Source organism: Protopterus annectens, chromosome 12.part0 (genome assembly GCF_019279795.1).
Source record: "Protopterus annectens isolate FY-2018-M chromosome 12.part0, PAN1.0, whole genome shotgun sequence".
NCBI classification, from domain to species: domain Eukaryota; kingdom Metazoa; phylum Chordata; order Ceratodontiformes; family Protopteridae; genus Protopterus; species Protopterus annectens.
In genome coordinates this window covers 411,301,289-411,318,094 of record NC_056746.1, presented here as the reverse complement: position 1 = coordinate 411,318,094, position 16,806 = coordinate 411,301,289, and the positions used below count along the sequence as shown (strand labels likewise).

Below are 16,806 nucleotides of genomic sequence, written 5' to 3'. Positions count from 1 at the left end.
GTATAAAGAGGATGAAGGAAGAGTATGGAGTAGTGCAACAGTAATTATTCATACCTCTACCATTATGGTAAGTTACTGGAAGAACTGTACTATGTTCTTTATCAGATCACTGTTGCAGTATTCCACACCAGGGAAAACTCCCAGAATTCGATCAGATTTGATGAAGGATGGGGATTCCTCCCTCTAAATATAGGATGCCATGAATGACAAACCTAGCAAATGCAGTTCTTGCTCTAGACTGTACCACCACCTTCTAAATGTTTAGTGAGTTTGTGAACTGAGGAAAAAGTAGCTACTACAAGAATTTTAGAGTTCACCAACAGCATAAGAGCTCCTGACGTAGCTATTGTTCTGGTAGAATGGTCTTTATGGTTATACAAATCATGTCTGAAAGCAAGGAAACCAAAGAACAAGGCAGAAGCCCTCACAGTCCTAAATGCAATTTATTAAAACAGAAAATCACAGCGTTTTCGCCACACACATATGGTGGCTTCTTCAGAGGATACAAAGGCAACCAAACACAAGCAGTTAAATACTGAAAGTTAATTGAAGTCAACTGCTATCAATTAACCACAAATTATGCAACAAGATGCCTGCATTAAACTGAAGAAGTAAAATGCAAAAAGCCTCAGGCATAGTTTAAATACATGCTAAACTGTTGATGTAGTTAAAAGACTGTGACAATACAAAAAGACACAATATTTTGACACAGTCAAACCCAAATAAAATTCAGTATATTTCCTAAGAAATAAAAATACACAAGAAAAAAGTGTCACAAAATTATATGTACATTTAAAAAGCGAAAATGCTAAATAGTCATTCCCAAGTATACATTATTTTAAAAAGAGGAACGACATAATAAAACAAATGAGTAACTTTTTACTAAAAGTTAATATAAATTCCAAAGATGTAGACAACCCACATCTAAAGTGTGACCTTAAAATTAAGTAAAAGTACTAAGTGTAAATATAAAAACCTAAGCCAAACCTTGCTAGGTCAAATACCAACAAAAAGGTAGGAAACAGTGCCACCAAGTGGCTTGACACTGTACCCACACATAGTGGGCTAATGCAAAAAGGACTAAATCAAAAGTGTCAAGGCAAATGTGATTCTTAAAGTAAAAAGGGGACAACTATCTCATATACGATTTTAATTTGAGATAAGGTGCAATATTACAGCTTTCATTCAACCCCGGAGGGTAGAAAGCGTTAAGCTTAAGTTGCCAAAGTAAGGTTATACAAATCATGGAAAAGAGCTACCAGGAATAGTTAAAGAACTGCACTGTACATCCATTTGGATAGCTTGATAAAATACTTGTAAGCCTCTTTTCTTTCAGCAAAAGACACAAAACAATTGGTCAGATTCTCATTCTCTCTCTTTTCCAAGTAAAACCTCAGAAGTCCAAGAACATCTGAAGACTGAAGAATTCTCGCACTTGTTTTTATGCTTAGGGAAGATTAGATTAGATTACATTAGATTAGTACCACGCTAACTGCTCTTTTGGGCCATTTGAAGCCTAGCCAGTTACCCCATGTGAGAATCAAACCCTGCACCTTGTATCTTTATGGTAAGCACCTTAACCATTATGTCATCCTCCCACAAAAAGCAGGCAAATGGACAGTCTGATTAAGAGTGAATTCAGAAACCACTTTATGCACAAAAGAAGGACTGGTTTGAAGGCTTACTCTATCTTTAAGAAACAAGAAAATGGAGGAAGGCACAAAAGGGCCTGTAACACAAGAACTCTTCTAGCTGAAGTTAATGCTACTAGCGAGGCAGTTTGCTAGGTCAAAAATATCGTAGTAGTAGCAGCTGCAGGCTCAAAAAGGAGGAAGAGTTAACTTTTATATAACACATACGGGCCACTCTTTTCCTTGGATGCTAATGACCTCAGAGTTTGAAAAAGTAGGTTCCACTGGCAAACAGAAATAAATGAAAGATGTACTTTGTATAAGAAGCCACATCTGAGCAAGGCTATTTTGAACAGAGATAGGACACCTTCTTCCACTTGGACATCCAAGACTTTCTGATGTTTGGTTTTCTCGCCTCTATAACAATTTGGAGCACATCCTGAGATAAGTGATGTCTAAAAGCAAGTTAAATCCCATTATCCATAATGCAAGCTTCATAATCTGTTGATTAATGACCCCTTGACATCACTAAGTAATTCTGCATTAAAGGAAGAGGCTGGTAATGGACCACTGGCAAATTCTTGACAAATGAGAACTAATTTTGTCTTGGCTAAAAAGGGGCCATCAGCATTATCCTTGGATTGTCCCATCTTATCTTTTGAAGCACTTTGGGGGAATCAGAAGAAAAGGTGGGAAGTCATACAAAAAACCACTTCTTCCAGGTTATCAAGAAGACATCCGTTTCCACTGCTTGTTTGGAAGGAGTCTGGAGCAAAACAAACTCTGTTGCCTGTTTTGTATGGATGCGAAAAAGCTAATTGAGGAACCTGATGAAGGAGAAGGCGCCTCCGATTTAAATCCATTTGTGCAGGTCTGTCCTGGATCTGCTTAAAGAATCTGACACTGTTCTAATGCGGGGGGGGGGGGGTACAGACTGCTTCTAGAAAGTGACTATACCAAAGGGACACTTACCAAACTGACATGCTAACCTGCAAGGCGGGGGGGGGTACAATTCTGTCCTTCCTTGTTTAGGTACCCCATAAATGTTGTCTGCCACTACTTGTACAGTACTCCACAGCCTGTGAAGAGCTTTGAGACAGATTATGGCAATCATTTCCTTGCTACTGATGTGAAATTTCTTGTGCATTAGGCTCCAGATACCCTGGACTTTGTATGCTGAGATTGCTCCCAAGAAATCAAAGTATGGGGCATCTGTCACAATGCTCTGTACTGGCAGAGGTTGTACAAATGGGACACCCAAATTGGAGTCTGTTTGGTCCAACAGTACTACAACTGAACAAGCAAAGAAATAATCAGAATTTGCTGACTGACATCTGGTGCTGGGTCCATAGATACCACAGGGATTTTCCTCATATGGAACCTGTGTAGTCACTTGCAGGTCAGCCAGCAAACAATGTTGAGGCTGACCCTTCACAGATGCTCTGGATGTGGGGAATGTGTGAGAGCGCTCTTATGTGTGCACTGTATCACCATTAGCCGCAGGTGGCTTGTTGACGTCAGGAATGTGCTGACCAATTTGCAAGATCCTCCAGCAGAACAGCCTGTGAAAACATGCACACAAGTTACCTGTGGCAGCATTCAAACATATGTCCACCCCCACCACTACTCCATGGCAGGCAGTTTATGGGCATATGCATACCTTGTTGTACAGGATGTTGCCTTTGCAGCCCTAAGGAGCCTTAAGAACAGATATGCCTACTGGTGAATAAGTCCTTTCAATTGTAATAGCTATTCCTAAACTGGTGCATCCTCTACTAATACTCACATGACTGTCGCCAACGCAGCTCCCAGATTCAAGACACCAATAGGCATGATGGCCCACTCCCCCTCTCTAGATAGTGAAACCACATACTCCACCTCTGTGCTGGCTTTCTACTTCCTGTGGTGGACATTTGGCAATTTCCCCACGCCTTGTTCTTGGTGTGCAATATCTTATCAGTTAACCTTTCATCACATCTGTTTCAGAGACCTACTACAGACATCCAGAGCACTAATGTTTTGCACTACTCTCTGCCACAATTAGTCCTGATAAACACTGTCTGTGCATGTCATATGCACTGACACCTGGTGGGTGGGGGGGTGGGGTGGGGGTAGCATGTGTCAGCAACATCTTCTGTGGATGCCCTGTATGTGCTTCATCTTACTCCAAATGTTGACCATTTAGCTTTCTCCTTTGTTTAAAAGAGTAGGATTCCTGCCTGGTGTCCAATGAAAATTACACTTTCTTGTTCTTCCTCCATAAGGACTTTGAGAAGTAACTGCATGGTCATTATGAAGACAAATTGTACAAGACGGATGCCTGCAGGAGCTGAAGACCAACTGTACAAGATGGATGCCTGGCAGGAGCTTAGAAGAGTGGGTGATGCCATGCCATTCCAGTGAACAGTGCAACAACTTGCAGCAGCCCCAAAGGGACCTGCTGTAGCAATGGGTAGCAGAGGTCAAAAGAGAGATACAGAGTTTTACTAGAAGCCTTAGCTTTTTGCTATTCTGTTAGCGTGATGTCTTTCAGCATACTGAGGCCTTCATACCTTGCTTTACAGAAGCTAAGGAGTATAATGCCAAACTGGGAGGATGTTGCAAGAGGAAAAAATGCCACTCTTGGCAGTGGGGTGCTTATGCCTAATCTATTACTACAGTGTACAGCTGCAACTGTATGTGCAAAATGTGTGCACTAATATGCCCCCCTCCACACTCTTCCTTCAGCAAGTCCTGCTGTGGCCGTGGAAATGGAGTAGCACTAGCAACAGTGGCAGCACCAGCAACAGTACTCTCAGTCTGTGCTAGCCAATGAGTATATTGCCGAGTCAGCATGTCCACCTTTCAGTAGGGGAATGGAAGCTATCATGCTGAAGGTGACCTGAAGGATTAACTGGTGGCCACTTCTCAGGAGAGGACAGTTGTACAGTCTCCCTTGGCCTGGAAAGTCTCCTGCAGCAGCTTCAGAGGTTGGCGTTATTTGAGGTCTAACTCAAAAAACAAAAGGCCAGCAAACTGTGGTATGTAGATGCTTTATTAAAGCATAGATGAGTACAGCAGGTTTCAGCTGAACAAATTAAATAGCCTTCATCAGTGTCAATGACAAAACACATTGCAATTCATTGCTCTTTTATACTACAAGGTAGAAACAAGATTCAAGCTTATTGGTTGTTCACATTCTCATTGAGACCCAGTGTAAATAAACCACCCAGCTGAATGATCCACTTCTTTTCTTTTGTATTCAATATCGAGTGCCATCCAGCTTTGTTTGTCCTATTTCCCACAATCCTATCTATAATAATAAATTGAAAGCTTGCATTCTTGTGTGCCATTGAATGTTTATACAAAGCATTACTTGTTTTTTTAGTCCTAATATCACTACAATGTTCAGATATGCGTAGTCTCGAGGTTTGCCCAATATAAAAGGCTGAGCAGCTACATGTCGCAAGATAAATCACCCAATCAGTTCCACAACTGACATAAAACTTGATATCATAAACAATGCCTGTGTTGTTGCTGGTGAATTGTTTGTATTTCGTCAACCTTTGACAATGTGTGCAGTGTCCACAAGGGACTCAACCAAAAAGTAAATCACTTGTCAGAGTTCTTTGAATGGGATCCTGAGTATGTCTGCAGCCATGTTTAAAATAATTGAAATATGATCAAAGGGTTCTCCCCCTTCGGAAGGAGAAAAAACATCAGTCCTTGAGCAACTCCGATAACCTGGTGTCTGCTAAAAGAATATTCCAATGTCTTTGAACGCTATCCAGTAACATGTTGGTATTTCTCCCATAGCTGGTTACAAAACGAATCTCTGAGTCACTCCCCTGTTTTTTATCTCTGTACTTTAATAGGTCCTTTCTGTCTAGTCCTGAGACCCAATTATTGGCAGGGAGTAGATTACCAATTTTATAACCCCTATTTTTGAACCTCTTAGTCAGGTCCTCCTTGAAATGTTCATAAGTGGCTACTTCCTACAGAAAAGTCTCATGTCACTTGCAAGTCCACTGCCTCATAACTGTGAACTCCCCCAATCAGTAGCAGGGCATCGATCTTCACATCACTGGGCAGCCAGTTATTTCCCTGCATCTTCTACTCTGGCCGGCATTATTATTTGCATAACTAGTTTTAACACATTTGATGACATCCATTTTGACATCTGCTCATTTTGCAAAAGGTTTCTAATTAAAGTCCTTTTGAAGCACTATCCCTTTATTCGTTTTCTTATAGGTTCATGCAGAGCCATCTACATTGTACCTCCCGCACAACTAGGGACCTCATGCCCGAATCTCCTTGTGTTCTGACTGTGCTTCTCAAACATTTTGGAAATATAGAGTATATTTCAGAGCATTTATTATAACTGTAATTATTAATATTGCTACAACTCAAGTGCTCTAGGTGCACTGCATCTGAAGTGTTTGTGTGTTTTAGCTGCTTTTCTGTATATATAGACGTCTCTGTTTCTTTAACTAAATAAGCTCTGCAAAGTTGTTTTATTGCATTCCTGCCTGTATTTCTGAGTTTTTTGCACTTTTAAAGTTTGTTTTTGCTTAGTTTAACTGGTAGGTTACACACTCAAGTGTGCTAGCCAAATTAAAGCATTCACTGAGTTTCTGTACCTAATTTCTGCTACTTTGTAAAAAAAAAAAATATATATATCCTTGTTTCCCGCCTTTACTGAACTACAATAGTCCAGTCTTCAGGTATTGCTGACCTTTGGGCTGTGTCATAGTTCCTGTGTTGCCCATATCCTTATTTGGATAGGAGGAAGCTTCTTTGTTCACCAGTGAGAGTGGGGAGCTCTGAGCAGCCTATCTGTCCCTTGAGGTGTGGTTCCAGCCCAGTGACTTGTAGCTTATTGGCCGTTTTGGGCCATTTCCTATCTCTTTCTAACCCCCTGCTTTAAAGCCAGCTTTAACATGCTTTTGCACTTGTAATTTAAAGTTCGTCCTGTTTGTTGCATTTACCTGTTGAGGCTACACACTCAAGTGCACTAGCCTGTGTTACATATTTATTGCATTTTCCTGCTGTTTGTTGCAAAAAAGAAAAAAAAAACAAAAAAATTATCCTTGTTTCCCGTCTTTCCTGACCTAGAGTAGTCCAAATACAGACTTTGCTGTATTCTGGACTTTTGGAAAGTTCCTGTGTTGCCCATTTCCTTTCTTGGATAAAGGGAGGCTTCTTTGTTCACCAGTGGCACTGGTGAGCTTAGAGCAGCCTATCTATCCCTGGAGGAGAGTGTTCCCAGCACAAGAATCTGGTAGTCTATTGGCGGTTTTGGGCCAATTTCTAGCTCTTTCAAATCCCCCTGTATAAAACCCGCTTTGGTGCGGCTTTGCGCATAGCGCAGCATCGGGCGGCTCCGGTTAATTGGGTTTAAACCATTCTCGGCTCCACAAAGTCTGCTCTTCACTTTTTCCCATAGAACTGATCTAGTTCTCATAATAAACACCCCATTCCTACTCTAAAGCCTGGCACTTGGTCACTAAAGCAATTATATAAGTCAGCACTAAAAAATTAAAAGCACTACACCCTCACAAACTCCCCTTGAGTACCTTGTTCCCCATTGGCCCTTTTTTTCAATTATAAAGGAATTCCCAATACTATTCTAGCATGTCCATAGGTCAGTTGTCAATCTCCTCTCCGGTCCAGCTGGTGAATCTGGGAATCTTGAGGCAATGTTACAACTGCCTCATGTACACAGACAACCCTCTCCTCCTCCCAACAAATTCCAACACACGTGAGAGATGCAACAATATAGCCAAACTGGAGGCTAAGCTCTCTCAACTCAGTACTGGCGTAACCAGTCAGGAGGAGAAGGAAACCACACTCACTACAATTCCAGTCTCACATAGACCTACCACGACAGCAAACCAAACACAAACACATAAAAACATACTCAGAGGCTCTAAATAAAAATCTGCCTAAGCAGCAGAGACCTCCAAAGCAGACACCCAAGCAACCGCTACCCCAAAACAAAACACGTGCAACACATAGCTCACAAAGCCAGTGTGCAGAACAGTCACAGCCCTTAAGGCTAAACAACACAGCTGATACACTTGTAATAGGTGACTATAGTCAGGCAGACTGACGTCCCGCTCACCAGGCTGAACAAGGAGAAGGTCACGGTGAGCTGCCTGTCGGGCGCTAGGATCCGCCACATAACACAAGCACTCAGGTCACTCCAAGGCAAGTACAAATATGACTCGGTCATTGTCCATACTGGTGTGAATAACCTGAGACATACCTCCCTGGACTACATGAAGAAAGACATAGAGGAACTCTCTGAACATGCAGCCCAGGCCGGTTTGACCCTGACCTTGAATAGCATCTTACCCACACCAAGAATGATGCCACAATATGAAGACAAGATGATCAATTTCAACAATTGGCTTAAGTATTGGTGTCATTCAAAGGGGATCCAATGCCTGTCAGCCTGGGATGACATGCTCAACAAGCCATGATGCTTCGCTAGGGATGGCTTGCACCTGTCACCCCTGGGCTTTCGGATATTGCCAAAGGCTCTTGCCACCCCCATAATGTCTTTTTTAGGCACGGCTCAAAAGACAAACCCACCTCCATATGTATAGGTATCACAAGGGATAAGAAACTAAGAGTAATGCTACTCAACGCCAGAAGTCTAAACCTCAAGATGCACGCACTCAAAACTCTCCTTAGCATGGAGAACATCGATATCTGTGCAGTAATAGAAACCTGGTTGAAGGCTCCCGAGAGCACCCCAGCACTACCAGGTTATACCGCATACCGTGTTTTTCAGCCCCAAAACTTGGACAGAACCACAATAGGAGGGGGAGTATCAATATTCGTCAAAGATACCCACACCTCCAGGTTGGTGGCACAGCACGAAGCATCAGAGACTATCCATGTGCAACTAACAGTGGGTAAAACTGCCTTCCAGTTTATAGCCTGCTACAGACCACCCTCCCAAACCCAGGAACCCCACTCGGCCTTCCTGAGAACACTGGAAAATATGAAGGTCTCTCCAAACACCATTATATTGGGCGACTTCAACTACCCAAACATAGACTGGGAGCATTACTCTAGCTCCAACACCCTAGCCCAAAGGTTCCTAGAATTTATAAACTCAAATGCTATGGAACAACTTGTTACCACTCCCACAAGAGGGGAAAACATACTGGACCTGTTCATCACCAACATGGGGGCTCTATGCTCCAGACCAGAAGTGTATCCCTCACTGGTAAGATCAGACCATAAACTAATCTCACTGGATATTCACATCCCGACCCCACCCCCTGCCCAGAAAACCACAGTGAAAAACTTCTCTAAAGCAAATTTCACACTCCTCAAAACCGAGGTGGAATCTTTCAAAGCCTCCGGGCCTGTGGAAAATACGGCCCAGACTGCAGAATCCTTTATAAACGCATTCTATGAACACCTTCAGGAATGCATGGATCATGCAATCCCAAATGAAACCAAGACCCAATCCTCCAAAGAACCCAGCCATAAACAAACTATACAACAGAAGGAGGACGCTACTACATGATAGAGCAAAATCCCAAAAAGGGAAGGCATCTCTAATCGGTATTAGCAAAAAAACTACGGGCACTCATAAAATTGTCTAAAGCCAGCTTCGAGAGAAAAATTGCACAGGACACCAAGGATAATCACAAGGCTTTCTTTAGTTATGTTAGGAACCTGGGTGGGAATTTTCAGATATGCTCAGAATTAGTCCAAAATGACAAAAAATACACCGAACCCACAGACATTGCCAACATCCTAGCTGACAGGTTCAGCGCAAACTTCTCCCACCCCCCCCCCCCCACCAAAAGAGCAAATATCTATCCCAGCAGAGTGCTGCCCCCTTGACATCTCAGATGCTCAGCCGCCCTCTCCAAAGCAAAAAATACAGCATCAATGGGACAAGACGGTGCCCCGGGCTGCGTCCTACATGAACTCCAAGAAGAGCTAAACCAAAACATAAAACTACTGTTCAATCTCAGCCTTACTACACGATATGTATCCAAAGAGTGGTGTACAGCAACAGTGGTCCCTCTCCACAAAGGTGGTGCCTCAACGGATCCTGGAAACTATTGCCCCATAAGCCTGACTAGCTTGGTCTGCAAAGCTATGGAAAGGATCATCATGGACCTCATAAATAAAGATATTGGGGACCTACAGACACTGGATCCTACCCAGTTTGGCTTTGTTAAGGGCAGATCCTGCCTCTTAAACCTGGTCGATTTCTTTGAAACAGTCACCAAGGCCATTGACGAGGGAAGGTGGTCCACACAGCCTACCTGGACCTCGCAAAAGCCTTCGATACAATACCCCACTAGGGCATTATAGATAAGCTCACCATCTTAAATATACACCCCTATGTCACTAGATGGGTTGCAAACTGGCTCAAGGACAGAACCCACATGGTTAGAATTGCTGGAGCCATGTCAGACTCCAAACCAGTTACAAGTGGCGTCCCACAAGGCTCAGTCCTGGGACCTCTCTTGTTCGGTATATATTTCTCGGAGGTACAGGCCAACACGGAAGGACTGTGGCTGACCAAGTTCGTAGATGGCTGCAAACTAGGCGCCATAATAGACTCTCCAGCCGACACAAGCATCCTACAAAAGGGCCTCATAGAAACAGACAACTGGTGCCAGAGCCATGGCCTCAAGCTAAACGCCAAAAAGTGTATAGTCATCCCCTTTGGCAAAAACAAAGTGCCCACAAATTACCACATAGGTGGTAATCCATTAAGTACGGAAGAAGTAAATAGGGACCTGGGGACCCAAGTTGATAGCAATCTCTCATTTGAAAACCACGTGGCCAAAGTGGTTAGAAAAACATTTTATATAGCCCACCTAATCATGAAAGGATTCACATCTAAATCAGGGGAGGTCATCGTGCCTCTTTACTCATCCCTCATCAGGCCCATAATTCAGTACAATGCCCCTTTTGGGATGTACCTTACCAGACACCTGCAGCAACTGGAAAGCCCCAAAAGTACCTCACCAAGAGGATCAAAGGGCTCAAACAGATGCCATATGCTGCCCGGTTAAAGAAACTCCAGCTCTACTCACTGGCATACTGCCTGCTCAGAGGCGATCTGTTCCTGACGTATAAAGCCATGTCCAACCCGGAATTAATGGACATGCTGCACCTCAGAAAATCCAAATCCCATCGAGCTACGCACTCGAGAGACTTGAACCTCAGCACTGAAATAAATAGGACATGCTGGAGGGACAGATTCATAACCCAGAGGCTCCCTTCACTCTGGAATAAAATCCCAGTCCAGGTTAGGCAGAGTCCCTCATTGACTCTCTTCAAGAGGAATCTTGATGAGAGGATGGGAGATCGTAGGTTTACCCCGGGTATCACTTCTGTGTCACTGATAGACAGAGGCACAGTATACTAACCTCGAAAAAGGGCATAGCAAAAGTCATTTAAAATGAGTGGCGAAAGCCAAACACACTCTGGCTAGGCTTATAAATGCCCTAGGGCAGATACTATGAACCTATGCCTCCTGTATCTTTGCTAAATCAACCAGTTCCACAAATACTACAACTAAAACTTTTAAGTTTCTACCAGCACATAAAATCCACTACAAAGGCATACATATATACACACACACACATACATAGACATATATATATATATATATATATATATATATATATATATATATATATATATATATATATATATATATAAAATCTACACACACACACACACACACACACACACACACACACACACACACCAGACCTTTTTATTAATAAACAAATGCATTGCCCAATATTTTTCATAAATATGGACTGCCAAGAATGCTTCCAGTTATTACTAACATGTTTTTGATTCCAGGGATACACAGACAGTAATAACAGGAAAAGCATGTCTGCATCTACCACTATTCCCCTTTTGTCTCATAAGTTCTACCAAAATAGGTTTCAAATTTTTCTTTTTTAGGTATAACTTCTTTAACATCCATAACCATAACTTCTTTGTAACCTCTCCCAAAAACAAGTTTGTAATAAACAAAGTATATTACCATCAGGTGCAAGTCTCAAGGTTGCAATAATTTGGCTCTTAATATTCAACTGTAGAATGGTTGTATAGTCCTGTATCAAGGTTTACTTTTTAATTGGCCTACTGTATGACCAGAAAACTCTACAATTCAATAAAACAGAGCTGTAATATGTGAATACCTGCAAGCCTGTACTCAGTTCCTCCACCTACTCATCACTATTGTGCACCTTGTACACCTTGAAACCTGAGCAGGAGTGTTATTCTTGGAAGGGTTTAACCACTTTATGATCATGAAATACCGCAAGAATATGTAGAGGACATAGTCTTCTGGATATAAGGGGACCTTCAAGACATTTAAGTGCACGTTACCTTTTTAAGCTCTCTGTGGCACTGTCAGCAAATAATAATAAAGATAGCAAATCTAAGTTTTAAATATTATGAAGAGGAAAAGCAGGCCATGAAATTGAAAAACGTATTTTTCGGCAAAGAGCTCCATGTTAGATGGCAACTGAATGACAGGGGCCTTCTGTACCTAGATCTGTTGGGAAACCCAAGATACATGCTATTTGCCAACAGTACTGGGCAGCATGCCTTTCCTAGGTTTCCCTGATCATCAGAAATAACTTGTTTCAAAAGTGATAAATCACTGTTTTCATCTTCTCACGTACAACTGTGGGGAGATTCTCCCTTCATTAGTGTTGTGTGACATCTTTCATGCTTTGATGTGTCCGTTTGTGCTATTGGGATTAGTATTAAATGTTTCAGTAACTTGTGATGATTCTACCTCTGTCTCAATAGATCTTTAAATGTATCAATGACCTGTAAAACAACCATTTGCAGTGGCGGCCTGGGGAGAAAACTTCCAATGCAAAGTAGCAGAAAAAGAAATTTCAACCATTACAAAATACATCACAAGATTATGACAAAGCATGACATTTAAATTACAGAAGAATCAAAATAAATATACATACATTTTTCATGAGAATTACAACTGAGCAAGAACACGCATAACGTTATACATACAGTCGAAAAGATGTAGACATGCAGCTATGCAGGAAAAAGTATGTCAGAGAGCAGAAGCATACATGATGTTTTGCAGACAGCTTAAACTGTATTTACGAACATAACCAATCTAGATTGAGCATGGTGGAAAGAATGTTTAAGTAAAGAGGGATGGCAGTGTTAAAGGCATTACAGATATAGATGTTAGAAGACAACAGGTGGGGATTTCGAGAAAGGATAAAAGGATAAGGTAGTTAAAGGATGACACAGAAGTTACAATGTTAGTAATGAGGGGTTTAGGAAGGGGTGGGATAAAATAAAAAAAAGGGGGAGTTTCATTAAGTACTTGCAAGATGAAGATGCCACTGAGGCGAGGAACTGGCATCTTTAGGACAGTCGTTTTAATTCCAAGAAGTGCAGGTTAGATCTTCATACTGGTGAGACTGTTTTCACAAGAAAAAAAATGATACCATTTACCAAATCCAAGGTTGTTGTACTGTACTTTAAGCTACAGCAACCTTGGAGTTCATATTTGCATTCAAGTCTAGATTACCAATTTCTTCACCCTTTTAAGTCATACTGGTCTGGACACAATTGCCTTTATTTCAGCCAAAGAATCAAACTGCTCTCCAAATACAGACTTAAATAGTTACCCTGGAGATTAAACTCAGCCAAAAATATATTTTTTCTTAGTAAGCTTTATAACAAAAAGCCATGCATTATAAATACCTTTCCATTCTGCACTGTAGGTATTCTTTAGACTGTTGCCTGCACAATGAATTTTCAAAATTATTTTGTCTGAGACACCTCATAAAATTGTCTTTGAATTCACTGCATTCACCTGTTTTAGAAAAGCGCAAAATAATGTTTAAAAACATCAAGTCTCACACAATATGCAGCACATAACATTCTTTAAAGCAGGGTGAAAAAATAAACATTTATTTCGTTTGCCTGTACTACCACTCGAATAATTTGTGTAACTTAAAACATCTATCTAATCTATAATGTGCCTAAATAACAACATAGGTTAGTAGGCTGCCCTTGTGGGCCACTTTAAGCCTACCCAATTTCCCTTTTTGTGCTCAAATTAACCTATCTCATTTGAATAGAGACTGGCCTTTACCCATCCCATGGTCCATAATTAATTACCCCTAATGAGAATAACAGGGATCATACCATAGATTCTGCATCTATACAGAAACAAAACTAAAAATCTTCAGCGTGGAAATTACAAAAAGTAAAACTGATTCACACTTATCTGAGGTAACTTTGCTGCTTCAGCAGAAGCAAGATTTTGCTGTGCAACATACACTATCTTAAAACTGAAACTACTTTTACAAAATGGTAGCCCTGCCATTTTGCATGGAGGATGCCACATTTAGAACAGACTATTGAGTTCTGTCAAAGGAAAAAACTTCAAAGACCAATTCACGTTAGGTTCAAGCAAGGCACCCTTTATTACTTGCAGCAAGGAGGCACAAGGTTTGTCTGAATTATTGGTATTAGTATGTTATTCTTATACAGTTCTCTTCCTGTCACACAGAAGATGTTACTATTCTATTGCTGACGTAGTTAGACACAGCTTTCTGTATGTCCTACAGAAAATTTTGCTAGACTTATTGCTGACCAAGTTAAATTATCTGCTGTTTTGCAAAACATTTTGAGAAAAACAACCTGGCCTTGGGCTTATTTTAGTCCATTTCAACTTTTCAATTCTTCAATTGTACTGTTCTAATACATGTGTTACATTTTGTCTAGATTCAAGGTACATTTCTAGCTTTGGTACAAGTAATGCTGACTACGGTTTAAACTTTCAAGCATCTATTGTTTTCTTTATCAATAATTTCTAGCAGCTGCATGTTTACTCATGGCATAAGCAGAAGTTTCATGACATTAGCAGAAATGAAATGTCTCGTTATTTTCATGACATTAGCAGAAATGAAATGCTTCTTATTATTTTCATGACATTAGCAGAAATTAAATGCTTCTTGTTAAGTTTCTAATAGCTGTGCAGATTCATGCAGTGTAAACAGAATAAATGTATTAACCCTTTTAAACCTCAAATGCACTAAGCATGCATATTACTATTACACATTTTTCTAACATTTCCCCCATTTTATTACTTTTATTCTACTTTCAAGATAAGCATAAACAATTTTTTCTTCCCCTAACCTCTTTCTACTCAGGATTTGTAGTGGAGTGTCATTCAGTTTAAACTTATGAAAGTATTTTCAGTTTTTCAGCAATTCTTAAAGTTCAGCACCTTGGTATAAGGTTTCTGAAACTGACATGTCTATAACGTCTTTAATCAGTCTTTTCATGCAAGAGATGCAGCAGTACACACATACCACCAGTAGGATCATTCCTACACAGATGGCAATCAGGATGTTTATCAGGATACTGCCCCACCCCCCAAACAATTTCTGGAAAAAGTCCGTCAATGGATTTGGTCCTGGTTTAGTCATGGCTGACACCTGCTGAATTACTTCAAGATGGTTGTCTATCTCATGTTTGTGGTCAGGAATATACGAACAGCACTCCTCCTGGATTAAAGCGCACGTACCTCCTCTTGCTGCTAGGGTGAAGTCAAGAGCCATGCGGTTTTGAAGCACTACTGTTCTCATGGCAGTCAGTTCATCAGTCACCAATTCTAGGGCAGAAAAGGTTGCATTGCTCATTATTTTGAGACGTTTAGACAATTTTCTCAGTTCCCAGATTGATTTTGTTGCTCCATATGCTGGCAGTACACCTGCCCACAAGATAACAGTATCACTCAAGTCCATATGTGACAGTCCATTTTTCCCTAAGCCCACAGCATGATGGTTTTTCCAGCGCACATTGATTTGCCCCACTGGATTGACAGGCTTTTTGACTTCTCAAACATTCTGAATGCTTCCTTGAGGTAAAACTGCTGTGTGTCGTATGGCCGGAACCAGGCACCCCAAAAAACAACTGCCGGACCAAGTCTCAAGTAACCACTTATATGCTTTCCTACCATATACAAAGTAACAATCTTCTACTTTGGTAGCAACTTTACTATGTCCTGGCTCTGGATGAAACATTTTTTTGTCTATTATAGACAGCTGTCTATAAAGGTCAGCATTATCTTTTATTTCACCAGTTGTCCTATGCATCAGTTCAACAAATGAAGCATAGCTCGTGTTGCAATAGGATCCTATGTTATCAGGTTTAGTGTAGCATCTATAGGGAACAGTCACATTGCAATTGCTCCAACCCACCTGAACTGTATCATTTTTGTAAAAAACACACAGTCCCCTTCTGTCGAACAGACAAGTGCAATGCTACTTTATCTTGTGATGCGACATCTGATGTATCATAAATTAAGTTTTCCCAGGTCTTGTTGGCTCCTAGGGGGACTGAAGTTAACAGTAACCCCCATATGCTGTTGGCAAAGCTGTGCAAATCCAGCAATTCGAAACATTGAAGGTCTCAGCATACACATATTTGATTGCCTGGTAAGTGTTAAAATTTGGGTGCCATTCTGCATGCCACTCTACATGCTTGTTCAGTTCAGTTTGTGTGGCTGTGAAAAGGAATGGCCACAACAAAAAGATTATTGTCACTAGTACAGTCAACAGGATGGTTATGCAATACTTCTGAGGAAACGTTGTTCTGCATTTCTGTTTCTCCGACTCTTCCGAATAGGTGCATTTGGATCTTACTGGATTCTGTCATCTTTACTTCAGACACGTGTTCTTACTCTCTGCCCTAATAGGACCTTCAGCACTGATGGTTTCTTCACTGGGGTTGAGACGGATCAGTCCTATTGATCTGACCCCCCTTTGTAGCCAGACTTTGGGCTGAGGGCCCCGATGGAGAGGTAAGATTTTTGTCCAGTTCAAAGTTCTTAACTAGTTTGCAGTGCATCAGGTGGATCCACGAAGCTCGCTCTGCTATCTTGACTGCAGTGGGTGTCGAAAGACGCACCTGGTAGGATCTTCCCACCTTGGCAATGACCAATTCTTCTTTATATTTTTGATCCACACCCACTCTCCGGGCGTTACTGCCACCTCTGATGTCTCGGTTTGTTTACTATCTGAAACAGAATTTAACTGCAGCAGATGTTTAGAATTCAATAACTTTCTCATATCTTCAGCTAGTGTGAAATCAGCTTCCTGGTCTGATTACATGAGAAGTTTCCACTGGG

The 16,806-nt window shown here is 41.2% G+C and overlaps 1 protein-coding gene across 1 annotated transcript in view; it reads right to left on the bottom strand.

Moving 5' to 3' along the window:
* The window catches only part of LOC122816614 (cytochrome c oxidase assembly protein COX19), a 54,900-nt gene that overhangs the window by 12,087 nt on the left and 26,007 nt on the right, over positions 1 to 16,806 (bottom strand). The window contains exon 2 of the mRNA XM_044089523.1: positions 13,368 to 13,479. Coding sequence (XP_043945458.1) covers positions 13,368 to 13,479 — 112 coding nt within the window. The remainder of the gene's footprint in view (positions 1 to 13,367; positions 13,480 to 16,806) is intronic.